Source organism: Phocoena phocoena, chromosome 15 (genome assembly GCF_963924675.1).
Source record: "Phocoena phocoena chromosome 15, mPhoPho1.1, whole genome shotgun sequence".
Classification (NCBI taxonomy): Eukaryota; Metazoa; Chordata; class Mammalia; order Artiodactyla; family Phocoenidae; genus Phocoena; species Phocoena phocoena.
In genome coordinates, this window is record NC_089233.1 from 15,104,020 (window position 1) to 15,118,431 (window position 14,412).

Sequence of the window (14,412 nt, forward strand, 5' to 3'; positions counted from 1 at the left end):
AACTAGTATTTGTCAGTTGTTTTTGCAGTTGAAATTGGTGTTCCATAAAATAAGGAGTTACTATTTCTCACAATCACATAACTTGTTTTCGCACTTGTATACGGTATAAATGCTTTATGGTACTCACTACCTTGATTAAAGTAGCAGCAGTTTTAGTCACCATTGCTTTTGACCCATCAGTGCAAATGTCAACAGAGTGGAAAAAGCAAATTACCTTAGTATTATTAGAAAAAGAAGTTGACCATACGGGCCCCCTGAAAGAGAGTCAGGGATCCCCAGGGGCCCAGGGACCATACTTTGTAAACTTCTACTCTAGATTTATGTGAAAGAAGTAAACCCCTATTTGTTTAAGGCACCATTAATTAGGTTTTAAAAAATAACTTGAATCTTTAGTTTTCAAACCGTCTTCTGCAGACTTGCCAAAAAGTCAGCAGTTACACAGAGATACTCTTACTTTTTATAAATTCCTCTTTTTTTCAAGTTACTGAGATATAATTGACAAATAGAAGTTGTATATATTTAAGGTGTATAATGTGATGTTTTGATAGACATATACATTGTGAAATGATTACCACAATCAAGCTAACATATCCATCACCTCACATAGTTACCACTGTGTGCGTGTGTGTGCGTGTGCATGTGTGTGTGTGTGTGTGTGTGTGTTGGGGGGAGGAGAATGCTTAAGATCTACTCTTAGCAAATTTCAAGTATAAAATACAGTATTGTTAATTATAGACACCATGCTGTACATTAGATCTCTAGAATTTTTTCATCTGTATAACTGAAACACAAGACTCTTAAATTTATAGTAATTTACTTCAAATTCTGAGGTAGGATAAGTATAAGAAGTTAAGAAATAACCCTTTTTCAGTGGTTTCAGTGTTCACTGTTGGATTGCAATTAAAGCTCGGAAATCACTGCGATACCCACCATTATTGTTCTACTAAATAATATAGAACCTTCATATATACTAGACTAGAGTAAACCATACCATAGAACAAAACACTACCTGTAGTAGAAAACACTATTTACCATTAGGGAAAAAGTGAGGTAAATCTATATACTAAAGTGGAATAATCCTCAGGATATATCAAGTGAAAAGACCATGGTACAGAGCCATTCTTTAATTCTGTTTGCTTTTCTCTTTGCTATGCTTATATATAAGACTTCCCTTTAAAACATGCCTCATAGTCTCAGTATCTTTGTGTTATACTCAAAAGTAGGATAGCATGTCCTTCTCAGGCAGTGTTGCTTAGAAATCAGCACAGCTTGCTCTCTTGTACCTCTCCTCCCTTGTTCCAAACTGTTGCAAACACAGTGAATATTTGGTCCAGAACTTGGGACAGTAGAAAGAACACCAGTGTTGGAGTCAGTTCAGACCTGTGTCTGCCGCATAGCTGAAATCTCGAGCAAGTAAGTTACTTAATTTTGATTCTGAATTTTCTCTTTTAGCGTATGGCAATGAAAATATATGTATTTCATATCTATTATGAGAACTAAAGGAGATAGAGCACATCAGCACTCAGCACAATGCTTCATAAATGACAACTATCATTAATTTAGTTCCTCATCTAAGGGAGTCGTTTAGAGTTTTAGAAGCTCTGCTTTCGCAATTCTCCTTCAATAAGTACACTCTAACACCTCAGCCTCCCCTGATAAGCTACTCTGGAAAGTTAACTAATTATAAGTGTCTTCCTGGTTCTTTTAGCACTTTTTAAGAAGGAAGGGGGGTGATATAGGAGTACAGGATTAAGAGCCACAAACAACTACCTATAAAATAAATAAGCAGCAGAGATATATTGTACAGCACAGGGAAATATAGACATTATTTTGTAATAACTTTAAATGGAGTATAATTTATAAAAATATTGAATCACTGAAAGCAATATACTATTAGTTGTACACCTAAAACTAATATACTATTGTAAATTAAGTATACTTCACTAAAGAAAAAGTGAAAAAGAAAAGCAAAATTCCCCTTTTCCGTTTCTCAAGCCCAGAGAGTTCTTTAAAGAAGAACAATACTCTTTGTCCTTTTGATTTCAAAAGGGAGTTTACCTTTCTTTAGATGCTTTTCATATGTTTATGATTAAATGTATTACTGTACATTATAAGTTGAGTATTATTTATTATATAGAAGCCTGTCTAGCAAAGCAGCCACAATTGAAAACAGGTTAACAGTGTGGACTGAAAGCCAAAACCAGGGATAATGTCTATACTAGGCTCCCTTATTGATCTAAATTATATTGTAGGAAAGTAGCCTTTTAAAGTAATCTTTTAAAGGTTTTTGTTTCTTTATTTTCAGCTCCTTCAGTCTGACATGGCAGAAAAACCAATGCGTATGTCCACACAAATACCCGATGATGAAGATATAGTTGAGTATATCTTTCAAAGAGAATTCTCCTTTTTGTCCTTAACAAAATTGTGTAGCTTCAAAATATTGACTCAGTAAACTGATATAGACCTAGATGGTAAAGGCTTATGTTTGTTATGTTTGGACATGAATTAACTTTTATACTGATTGGAGTTAAATATCAATGATCGTTTAAATAACTGATGCATGTTTTTTGCATCTGCAGACATTTTTAGTAGTACAAAAGACTATTCCTATTTAACACCAAAGAATAACAAATGAAAATTCCAGAACCTCCCAGTAGGTGAGGAGAATAATGCTACTTTGATGTATATGTTTGTGGACCTTTAGATACTGATAATAAAAAACTTTTAAATGAAGTTATTTTAGGAAGTGGCTGGGTGGCTGCTTTTTTATTACTTTACTGAGTGGGAGATTGAACCAAGTTCCATTTTAAGACGCGTCTCTGTACTACGGAAAACATAGTAATTCACATAAAATTTTACCCTAAAAGAGAGAGTAGCATATCTGAATGGGTGAAAACTGAGTTTTAGAACTATTTTTGACCAAAATAGATACATGAACAGATACATGAATATTGAGCTATGTTAAGTAGTGTTTGTTTATGACTTAATAACTAATGGCTCTCTTTTCAGTGTTTTCCTCCAATCATGCATGGTTTTCTGTATCTTCGTTTGAACCATCAAACGATCATATTTTTTCTCTTCTCTTTCTCAGTTACTTTTCTGAAGTGAATGGTTTATTCCACCTTTATTTTTCTATCAGCCACACTTTAAAAATCACATTTGATCCAACTTTCATCTTCGTTGCTTTTCTGAAACTATTACTGACCCTTTCAAGTCGGGTCCCCACAAGGGTCCTCCTGCCTGGGGTCACTCGTGCCAGTGGAGTGAGACTGAGTGTGGCTCAAAAGCAAAGGAAAGTTTAGTCTTTGATTAAAGAATGGAGAGGTGTGAGCTCAAGCTCTAAAGTACACACTCTGCGGACAGGCTGTGAGCAGGCTGCTTCGTAGGGTTCCAGTCTGCGGAGGGAGGGGCGGAGTTCTCGTGGGTGCTCACGGCACCCCACCTCTATCTTGAGTTGAAGTGTTGCTCGCAGGGCTTCTCCACACGGTATGCCAAGTTGGGGTGTTTGGCCCATTGGCTCTGTGCTGGGAACTTTAATCCGAGGTGTTAGGTGCAGGCCTCTGCACACGGCCCCCTGTAGGCAAGTGAAACTAGACTTAGCGCGAAAGAAAAGTTTACAACTTATCTTATTGTTACCGACCCTTTTGAGTCAGGGTCCAACAAGAGTCCTCCTGCCTGGTGTTATTGGAGCCAATAGAATGAGAGCCAGTTTGGTTCAGAAGCAAAGGAAAGGTTTATTCTTTGATCAAAGAATGGAGAGGTGTGAGCTCTCGCTCTAGAGTCCTCGCTCTCCTGAACAAGCTGTTTACGGGCTTGCTTTATAGGGTTTTTGTCAGCGGAGTGGGGCGGCGTTCTTGGAGGGCGACCGCAGTGCCGGGTGCAGCAGCATCTCTGCACACGGTTCACCGTCATCATCTTGAATCGAGGTGTCATGCACAGCGCTTCTCCATATGGAGCGCCAAGTTGGGGTGTCGAGTGCAGCGGTTCTTTTTGTTGTTGTTAATTAATTTATTTATTTTTGGCTGCGTTGGGTCTTGATTGCTGCGCACAGGCTTTCTCTAAGTTGCAGTGAGCGGGGGCTACTCTTGGCACGTCGGCCCGGTAGTTGTGGCTTGTGGGCTCTAGAGCGCAGGCTCAGTAGTTATGGCACATGGCCTTAGTTGCTCCGTGGCATGTGGGATCTTCCCAGACCAGAGCTTGAACCCATGTCCCCTGAATTGGCAAGTGGATTCTTAACCACTGTGCCACCAGGGAAGTCCTGAGTGCAGTGGTTCTGAGCTGGGAACTCTAATCCCACACGTTAGGTGTAGGGGCTCTGCGCGTGGCCCCCTTAAGGCAAGTGAGATTAGACTAAGCACAAAAGAAGAGGTTAGACCTTATCCGATCACCTAGATTCCATCATATTTTTCCCAGGGACCCCAGTGGGCTTTGCTGGTGACAAAACTACTGTCAGAGTCCTATCTCAGTGACTAAACCACTGACTTATGCCCATCCCATATTACCTTTGGGCCCTCTGATGCATTAAATCACGGTGAATGCTCCTCTGTTTACATGACATTAAAATCATAAAATTTTAGAATAGGTGGATCCCAAAGGCCAATTAGTCGAACTTTAATCTGATATATAAATGCTTGCTACAAACCATTTAGCAAGTAGTCTTCCAAACTTTTTTTGAACCTTTACAACTGGCAACTTAATTTATTCTCCTTTTTGAAATTAAAAATAACATTATTAAAAGAAAATTTCAAACAATAAGAAAGAGATAACAGGCCTCTCAACCTAGCTCTTTACAGGGAATAACTAATCTAATCTTTGAACAACTTTTCATATCAGCCCATACTGATCAACCTAATTCTTTTTAATAGCTCTGTTCTTTTTTTTTTTTTTACATCTTTATTGGAGTATAATTGCTTTACAATGTTGTGTTAGTTTCTGCTGTATAATAAAGTGAATCAGTTATACATATACATATATCCCCATATCTCCTCCTGCTTGCACCTCCCTCTCACCCTCCCTATCCCACCCCTCTCGGTGGTCACAAAGCACCAAGCTGATCTCCCTGTGCTGTGCAGCTGCTTTCCCACTAGCTATCTATTTTACATTTGGTAGTGTATATATGTCCATGCCACTCTCTCACTTCATTCCAGTTGACCCTTCCCCCTCCCCGTGTCCTCAAGTCCATTCTCTACGTCTGCGTCTTTATTCCTGTCCTGTCCCTAGGTTCATCAGGACCTTTTTTTTTTTTTAGATTCCATATATAGGTATTAGCATACGGTATTTATTTTTCTCTTTCTGACTTACTTCACTCTGTATGACATACTCTAGGTCCATCCTCCTCACTGCCAATAACTCAATTTCATTTCTTTTTATGGCTGAGTAATATTCCATTGTATATATGTGTCACATCTTCTTTATCCATTCATCTGTTGATGGACACTTAGGTTGCTTCCATGTCCTGGCTATTGTAAATAGAGCTGCAATGAACATTGCGGTACATGACTCTTTTTGAATTATGGTTTTCTCAGGGTATATGCCCAGTAGTGGGATTGCTGGGTCATATGGTAGTTCTATTTTTCGTTTTTTTTAAAATTTTTGTTTTATTAATTTTTTATACAGCAGGTTCTTATTAGTTGTCTATTTTAAACATCTTAGTGTATACATGTCAATCCCAATCTCCCAATTCATCACACCCCCACCCCCACCCCACCACTTTCCCCCCTTAGTATCCATACGTTTATTCTCTATATCTGTGTCTCAATTTCTGCCCTGCAAACCAGTTCATCTGTACCATTTTTCTAGGTTCCACATATATGCGTTAATATACGATATTTGTTTTTCTCTTTCTGACTTACTTCACTCTGTATGACAGTCTCTAGATCCAACCACGTCTCTACAAATGACCCAATTTCATTCCTTTTTATGGCTGAGTAATATTCCATTGTATATATGTACCACATCTTCTTTATCCATTCATCTGTCGATAGGCATGTGTCTTTTTGAATTATGCATGTGTCTTTTTGAATTATGGTTTTCTCTGGGTATATGCCCAGTAGTGGGATTGCTGGGTCATATGTCATTCTATTTTTAGTTTTTTTAAGGAACCTCCATACTGTTCTCCATAGTGGCTGTATCAGTTTACATTCCCACCAACAGAACACTCATTTTTATAAGGAAAGGGGCTTCACAACTCATCTTCTGGCTCTAGTTTCCTCTCCAGGCCACTGTCATGCTAGTGCCTTATTCATCTTTTTGAAATGCTTCTTCCTTCTACTATTCTCTGGCTCTCTGGCTCTAGCCACTGCCCATTACCATTTAGATAAAATCCATATTCCTTAACCTCATATTTAAAACTCTCTATTGTTGGGGTCCTTTTTTTGCCTCTTGTTCATAATACCTCCCTCCTTCATACAAATCTTATCCTGTCTTCAAGAGCCAATCTGCCATCTTCTAAAATTATTTTTAACTACTCTATGCCACAGTCATCTATCCTTCTTCCAAATTCCTATATTATTTTTTGACTTTTCTGCAATTTTGGTACTTAGTATGATATTAATAGATATTTTAACTTTTTCTTCATGGCTTTTATTCTATTGAAATTGTAGGCTCTTCATAAATAAGACTCTTTGACTTATAGAACATCAGAGTGTGAAAGAATTTTAAGCTCTCCTGATCAAATGTTCTCATTTTACAGAAGAGAAAACAGGCACCAGTGACTGTCCCAAAGTCTCACAACGACTAGTGACTTTTCTTATTCAGCTACCTTTCCCCATACTACTGGGAAAAAAAGTTCAGTGAATACAGGGTAAACATCAGGGCTTGTCAGAGCTTGTAGAGTCCTTTTATAAATTTACAGACTATAACTTTATGTACAGTATCCCATTTGCTAGATGTAGTCTGTGTGTCCTTGATATCATGAGGGATTAAAATAATGTATGATTTGCATTTCAGTTTCATGTGAATGCATGTGAAATAATCCTTTTAATAGTAGGTTCATATATTTTTATATCTCTATCTTGTTTATTCTTAATTTGCTTTATTTGTGCTTTGTTTGTGGATGATGCAAAGTTGAATTCAAGAACGAGACTTGAAAGATCACAAATTCCAAATTAGTAGAATCTGAAATATTTAAGTTCTCTACATAGATTATTTTGGAATTTTATAAAAGTAAATATTATAAGAAAGAACTTTTGGCCCGTCAGAAGACATTTGTTAAGTAATAGTGATGATTCTATGGAAACCCCTGCTTGTTCTATCGATATTTGCTCTGTGGGTGAAAACTCAGTGTTCATGAGGCCAAGGTTTCTGGTCTGTTCCTGATAAGAAAATGGGCTATATTTTGTTCTATGGACACACAAAGCACTTTGATCTGGTACCTCCCTAAGCTACAGTTTATAAAATGAGAGAAGCCTGCCACAAGGGAGTCTAGGACAGAGAGGACAGTAGAGTGTCCAAATCTTTTATTGTTACATATAATCTTCAGATTATATGGGTCAGAATGTTCTCTTTTGAGTAGAGAAGTCAAAATCTACCACCATATATAAACGCTGTCTTCTAAGAGCACAAGTAGTTACAAATTGAAAATTTTTATTATTTCTTATTTGATTGTATTTTCAGTTTAGTATTGCTAAATACACTCTCTTTAAATATAAAATCCCCATGGAATTTTTACTAATTAATTCTTGGTTGATTCCTGGATTCTTGGTTGAGACCAGATAGGACCCGGGTAGGCTCCTATCCCTACCATTCACTCTTCATTTAGCATGCACTAATTCAACCAAAAGCTATTGAAAGCCTACTGTGAGCTGGGAGTTAATGATATAAAATGAATAAAATTCTATCTCAAAGAGCTCAAAGTGTATTGAACTCTGTCTTTGGGTAAATCATGTAAACTGTTTGGATCTTAATCCCTTATTTTAACATAAGAGGATTAAATGAATTCTAATACTAATCACAGTGAAACTATTAATACAAATGTTTCCTTATATCATTGTGTCTATAATATTATAATGCTTATGGAAAAAGAAATAGCATAATTTAATTTCTATGCAAAGAGTGTTTTTAAAAAAATCTGTGAAGCATATTCTTATTTAGGACTACCAACTCTATGTTTTCTTTGTTAAAAATTTTTTAAAAATAATTTCATATTTTTGACCACACTATTCAAAATAGTTATGCTAAAAACATGATATAGTAAACCTATTTTACTCTTACTACTGAACTCAATTAAAAGTCCCATAGCAGGGTGATTCAGGAAGGGGTAGGCATGTAGAAAGGAACATGAAATTGTAATATGAAGAACAGCAATCTCATAGTTAATTTTGATGCTCAAATATGCAACATTTGGCCAGTAGGTGCCATTTAAACAGATTCTCCTGTGCTTTTAAAATTGCATTTGAATATATATGGGGTGAAAGAACATCTTAATATTAATGGTCTTTTCAATGTGTAAACATGATATATATTTCCATTTATTTAGTTCAATCTTAATCGCTCTTATCATTCTTTTGTAGTTTTCAGTGTAAATGTCTTGCATATCATTATGATACTTGATATTATTTCTATCATTTTGAATTAATCAAGACTTGTCTTGTGGCTTAATATATGATCTACCTTAGAAAATATTTTGTGTGCACCTGAGAAAAATGTGTAGTAGGCAGCTGTTAGATGGAACTTTCTGTATATACCTAGTAGGTCCATTCAGTCTATTGCATTGTTCAAGTCTGCTGTTTCCTTATTGGTTCTCCATCTGGATGATGTATCCATTGTTGAGAGTGGGGTATTCAAGTCCCCAGCTACTATTGCATTGCTATTTCTTTCTCCTTTTAGTTCTGCTCGTATTTGCTTTACATATTTAGGTACTGAGTGCATATTTATAATAAATACATCTTCTTGATAGGTTGTCCTCTTTATAATTATAACTTAGTCTATCTTGTCTGAAATAGGTATAGCTGCCTTTGCTTTATTTTGGTAACCATTTGCTTGAAATACCTTTCTCCATCCCTTTACTCTCAGTCTGTTGTGTTCTTAAAGTTATTCTCATGTAGGCAGCATATCATTTGATTTTTTAAAATCCATTCAATCTTCTATGACCTTTTATTGGAGAATTAATTCACTTACCTTTAAAACAATTATCAATAGGTAAGGACTTATACTGCCATTTTGTTAATTATTTCTGATTGTTGTGTAATTGCTTTGTTCTTGTTATCTTGCTGTCTTCCTTTGTGATTTGATGACTTTTTTTGGTGGTATGCTTTGACTCCTATATCATCATCTTTCATGTATCTAAAATTACCTATCACTTCATCCATTAAACCCATTTTTTCTGTAGATTCTTATACATGTTCATAATAGTTATAGTATTTGTCTGCCAATTCCAATATCTTCATTGTGTGGGTATTTCTATTGATTGTGTTTTTCCTTGGCTATGAGACAGATTTTTTTCTGCTTCTTCAAATCTAGCAATTTTGATTATGCATTGAGCATTGTGGATGGTATTGTAGAAAGTCTGAATTCTATCATTACATTTCTCTAAAGAGTATTGAATTTTGTTTTAGCAGGCAGTTAGATCACTGGCAAGTCATTTGGACACTGTTGAGCCATGATACTCTTTGTAAAGATGGGTTTATCTTAGTTACACCCTTTGACTTGGGAGTAACCCTTCGACTCAGAACATAATCCTAAATCCTATAGCGAGTCTTTTTACAAATTTAAATAAAAAGTCCGAAGTGTTTATCTAAAGTGTTGACCAATCTTGTCTAACTTGGAAGAAATGTAAACTCCAAACTCTGTCTCCTCGGGTCTTCCCAGGACCACTGCTGAAATACCAGCTTAGCACTTTTGGAATGCCAACTCTTCTCTCCATTGCCACTGAGCTCTTTGTAGCCAGGCCTGCACGTGCAGAGTTAGACTCAGCCAAGTGTTCTAAAGTTTGCAGATTTGGATCTCCCCACTCTGTGGCCTGCTCTTCCAGCATTTCTTTCTCAATATCCCAGTATTTTGGCAGCCCAACTTCTGACCTTAGACTTCCCAGCTCAAGATTGTCATTCTGCTTGAGCTCTGCTTCCCAAGTTTCTCATTTACTGGGGAGTCACTTCAAGGGAATATATGGATAAACCTAGTTTCACCTCTTATGCTAACCTTATTTCCAGCGTGATTTATTCTTGTTTCTGCCTCCTTTTTCCCTCCCAGTGCCTTCAAACAGTCCTTTTTTTTTTTTTTTGGCCACACCATGCGGCTTGAGGGATCTTAGTTCCCCAACCAGGGATTGAACCCGGGCCACGGCCATGAAAGCCCAGAATCCTAACCACTAGGCCACCAGGGAACTCCCCAAACAGTTGTTTCTAATTGTTGATGTAAGGAAAGGTAAAATGGTATAAGTTACTCTATCACCAAAAGCTAGGAGTGTACACACAATTTCACACCTTACTTTTTTAACTTAATATTTTCATGTATTTTTCAATTTATTAAAGCATTCTTCATAAATATCTTTTAAAATGACTTAAGAATGCCCCAGTGTATGCGTGAAAAAATATATTATCATTTACTTGGATATTCTATTTCAGGGAGTCATATATTTGGATGTTAGATAGCTACAGTGAACACTTTTATGCATAAAGCATTTGTGAAATTTTCTAGTTGTTTGGGAGAGATTTCTAGGGGTGAGATTAGTGTAGATTGTTAAGCATTCTTTGAATTATTTTTCCACCTTTAAAAAAATAATCAGTTGGTAAATTTATTTATAATATTGTTGGATTTCTAGTTTTCTAGGTTGGTATTATTAGCAATGGATTCCTTTAACAATTTGATATAACACAAGTTCTCAGAGGGCATATAAGAAATTTGAAGTCAAAGTTTTTAGTTGCTTCTTAAAAAATTCAAATTAACTTTGATTTCCTTACATATATTAACATATATTGGGTTTCCTGAATATATTACCACACTGAAACGGAGTGAAAGAATGTTGTTTCCTTTTTTTCTATAAAAATAATTTATTATTGTATAGTAACATACTAGGCTTTCTTGTGGTACTTCTGTAATTTCCTATTTTTAAGTTTAGAAACATAGTCTGAGTGTGATCAGAGATAGAGTCACTATTTATAAAAACAATGACAAAAATCTGTGTGTCTGGATAAAGATTTCTCTTCTCACAAATTTACTTCATTTGCGTCTTATCTGAGGTATGATGATCAAATGATAATCAGTTCCATTTCTTTGACATATTATTATAGTCATATTTTCAAATGACATTTTCTATTCTAATTAATATATTTGTATTTGTTTTTTTCTCTAAGCAAAAAGAAGATAATATCCGTTGCTTAACTACGCTTGGTCATTTTGGTTTTGATTGTTTGCCTCAACAACTGGTGAACAAATCTGTTCAACAAGGGTTCTTTTTTAATATTCTCTGTGTGGGTAAGTGCCAAACCCCTCACATGAATTATTTCCTAATTTTCCTAAATGCTCATTTCAACTTATCTTAAGCAGCATAATACTGGTGCTGTTAATTTAAGACTATGTCTTCATGTTTGTATTGGTTTGTATCTTTAGTCATGTTACTTAGACATTTTTTTCTTTAAGTGTTTCAGTGCTTTTCAAAATCTGATATAGCTTTGTGTATATTATCTTTCTATATTATGTAATGATGGAGGGAGTCAAGAGTAGCATGTATACTTTCAAGGATATTCCAGTCTTTAAAGTGTTTGGGACCCTTTAAACCATCCTAGAGGGTCAGAGTGTTACTTCTTCTCAGACATCTTATGCCCCTATGATGTATCTATGTTTATACAGGGGAAACTGGGATTGGAAAATCAACATTGATCAACACACTGTTCAATGCTAATTTGAAAGACAAAAAATCCTCACATTTTTACCCAAATGTTGGACTTAAAATTCAGACATGTGAACTTCAGGAAAGCAATATTCAATTGAACTTAACTGTTGTGAAAACAGTGGGGTATGGTGATCAAATAAACAAGGAAGGCAGGTGAGTGGTTTTTTATTTTAATTTAAAAATTATTCTTATTTCAAGGAACTTACTTTCTTTCTCCATGTATTAAAAAGTAAGAGTCTTCTACGGGCTTCCCTGGTGGCGCGGTGGTTGAGAGTCTGCCTGCCGATGCAGGGGACACGGGTTCGTGACCCAGTCCGGGAAGATCCCACATGCCGCGGAGCAGCTGGGCCCGTGAGCCACGGCCGCTGAGCCTACGCGACTGGAGCCTGTGCTCCGCAATGGGAGAGGCCACAACAGCTAGAGGCCCGCGTACCGCAAAAAAAAAAAAAAAAAAAAAAAAAAAAGTAATAGTCTTCTAGAATATATATATATGTATATATACATGTACATATATATATATAACTGAGTCACTTTGCTGTACAGTAGAAGTTAACACAACATTGTAAATCAACTATATTTCAATTAAAAAATAATAAAATGGCTCTATTGTAATAGATGGCATGCAGTTGGATCTTTTTTACAGCCACCCCTGCTTTATTTTCATTTCCACTTTCATGGTATATCTTTTTCTATTTCTTTACTTTGGGCCTATGTGTGTCCTTAATGCTGAATGAGTCTCTTGTCAGCAGCAGATGGTTGGGTTTTATTTATTTATTTATTTTGTTTGTTTTTTTTTTTGCGGTATGCAGGCCTCTCACTGTTGTGGCCTCTTCCATTGCGGAGCACAGGCTCCGGTCGCGCAGGCTCAGCGGCCATGGATCATGGGCCCAGCCGCTCCACGACATGTGGGATCTTCCCAGACCGGGGCACGAACCCGTGTCCCCTGCATCGGCAGGAGGACTCTCAACCACTGCACCACCAGGGAAGCCCCGGGTTTTATTTTTTTAATCCATCTAGCCAACTGTGCCTTTTGATTACTGAGTTCAACTCATTTATATTTAGAATAATTATTGAGATGTAAGGACTTACTACTGCCATCTTATTAATTGTGTTCTGGTTGTTTCATAGTTCCATTATTTAGTTTTTTTCTCTGTTTCTTTCTGTCTTTGTAAATTGGTGATTTTTTGTGCTGGTATGTTCTGATTTCCCTTTCTTTATCTTTTGTGAATCTACTCTAGGTTTTTGCTTTGTGGTTGTCATGAAACTTACATAAAACATCTTACAGATAAAACTGATAGGTGGTTTACTTTGATCGCATAAGAAAATTCACCCTTTTGCTCCCCATTTTATATTTTGAGGTCACAAATTTACCTTTTTATATTGTATATTCTTTAACAAATTACAGTACTATAGTTATTTTTAATACTTTTGTCCTTAACCATTATACTCTAGTTAAGTTGTTAACATGCTATCTTATCACAGATCAGATTTTTCTAAATCTGTATATTTGCCTTTACCAGTGTGTTATATATTTTTGTACGTCTTCATGTTCTAATTAGTGTCTTTTTGCTTCTGTCTGAAGAATTTCTTAAAGATTTTCTTGCAAGGCAGATCTAGTACTGCTGAACTTTCTCAGCTTTTTTGTTGTTTGGGAAAGTCTTATTTCTCCTTCATTTCTGAAGAATAACTTTGCCAAACAGAGTATTCTTGGCTGGCAATTTTTATATTTTGTTATTTTTCTCTCTCCTGGCCTGTAGGTCTTTGCTGAGAAATCTGCTGATAGCCTAATAGGGGTTTCTTTATAGGTTACACTTCTTTTTTCTCTTGCTGCTGTTAGGATTCTCTATTTGTCTTTGATTTTTTTTTTTTTTTTTTGCGGTACGCGGGCCTCTCACTGTTGTGGCCTCTCCCGTTGCTCAGCACAGGCTCCGGACGCGCAGGCTCAGCGGCCATGGCTCACGAGCCCAGCCGCTCCGCGGCATGTGGGATCTTCCCAGACCAGGGCACGAACCCGTGTCCCGTGCATCAGCAGGCAGACTCTCAACCACTGCGCCACCAGGGAAGCCCCTGTCTTTGATTTTTGATAGCCTCATTATAAGGTGTCTTGAGAAGGTCTTTATGCATTGAGATATATGGTGATCTATTAGGTTTGTAAACTTAGATGGCTAAGTGTCTCCCAAAATTTGTGAAGTTCTCAGCTATTCTTTCTTTTTTTTAAGTTAATTTTTCCTGGAGTATAGTTGCTTTATAATGTTGTGTTAGTTTCTTGCTGTAGAGCAAAATGAATCAGTCATACATATACATATATCCCCTCTTTTTTAGATTTCCTTCCCGTTTAGGTCACCACTCAGCTATTCTTTCTATTTATTTATTTGTTTGTTTTTTTGTTTGTTTGTTTATGGCTGTCTTTGGGTCTTCGTTGCTGTGTGCGGGCTTTCTCTAGTTGCGGTGAGCGGGGGCTGCTCTTCATTGCAGTTCTCGAGCTTCTTCTCATCGTTGTGGCTTCTCTTGTAGTGCAGCATGGGCTCTAGGTGCGTGGGCTTCAGTAGTTGTGGCTCGCGGGCTCAGTAGTTGTGGCTCAC

General features: G+C 36.7%; 1 protein-coding gene across 1 annotated transcript in view; it reads left to right on the forward strand.

The window, feature by feature from the left end:
• Window positions 1-1,371: 1,371 nt before the first annotated feature.
• Window positions 1,372-14,412, forward strand: part of SEPTIN14 (septin 14) — a 36,533-nt gene continuing 23,492 nt past the window's right edge. The window contains exons 1-4 of the mRNA XM_065892924.1: window positions 1,372-1,413; window positions 2,306-2,374; window positions 11,292-11,412; window positions 11,788-11,983. Of these exons, the coding sequence (XP_065748996.1) occupies window positions 2,321-2,374; window positions 11,292-11,412; window positions 11,788-11,983 (371 nt within the window). The 5' untranslated portion in view covers window positions 1,372-1,413; window positions 2,306-2,320. The remainder of the gene's footprint in view (window positions 1,414-2,305; window positions 2,375-11,291; window positions 11,413-11,787; window positions 11,984-14,412) is intronic.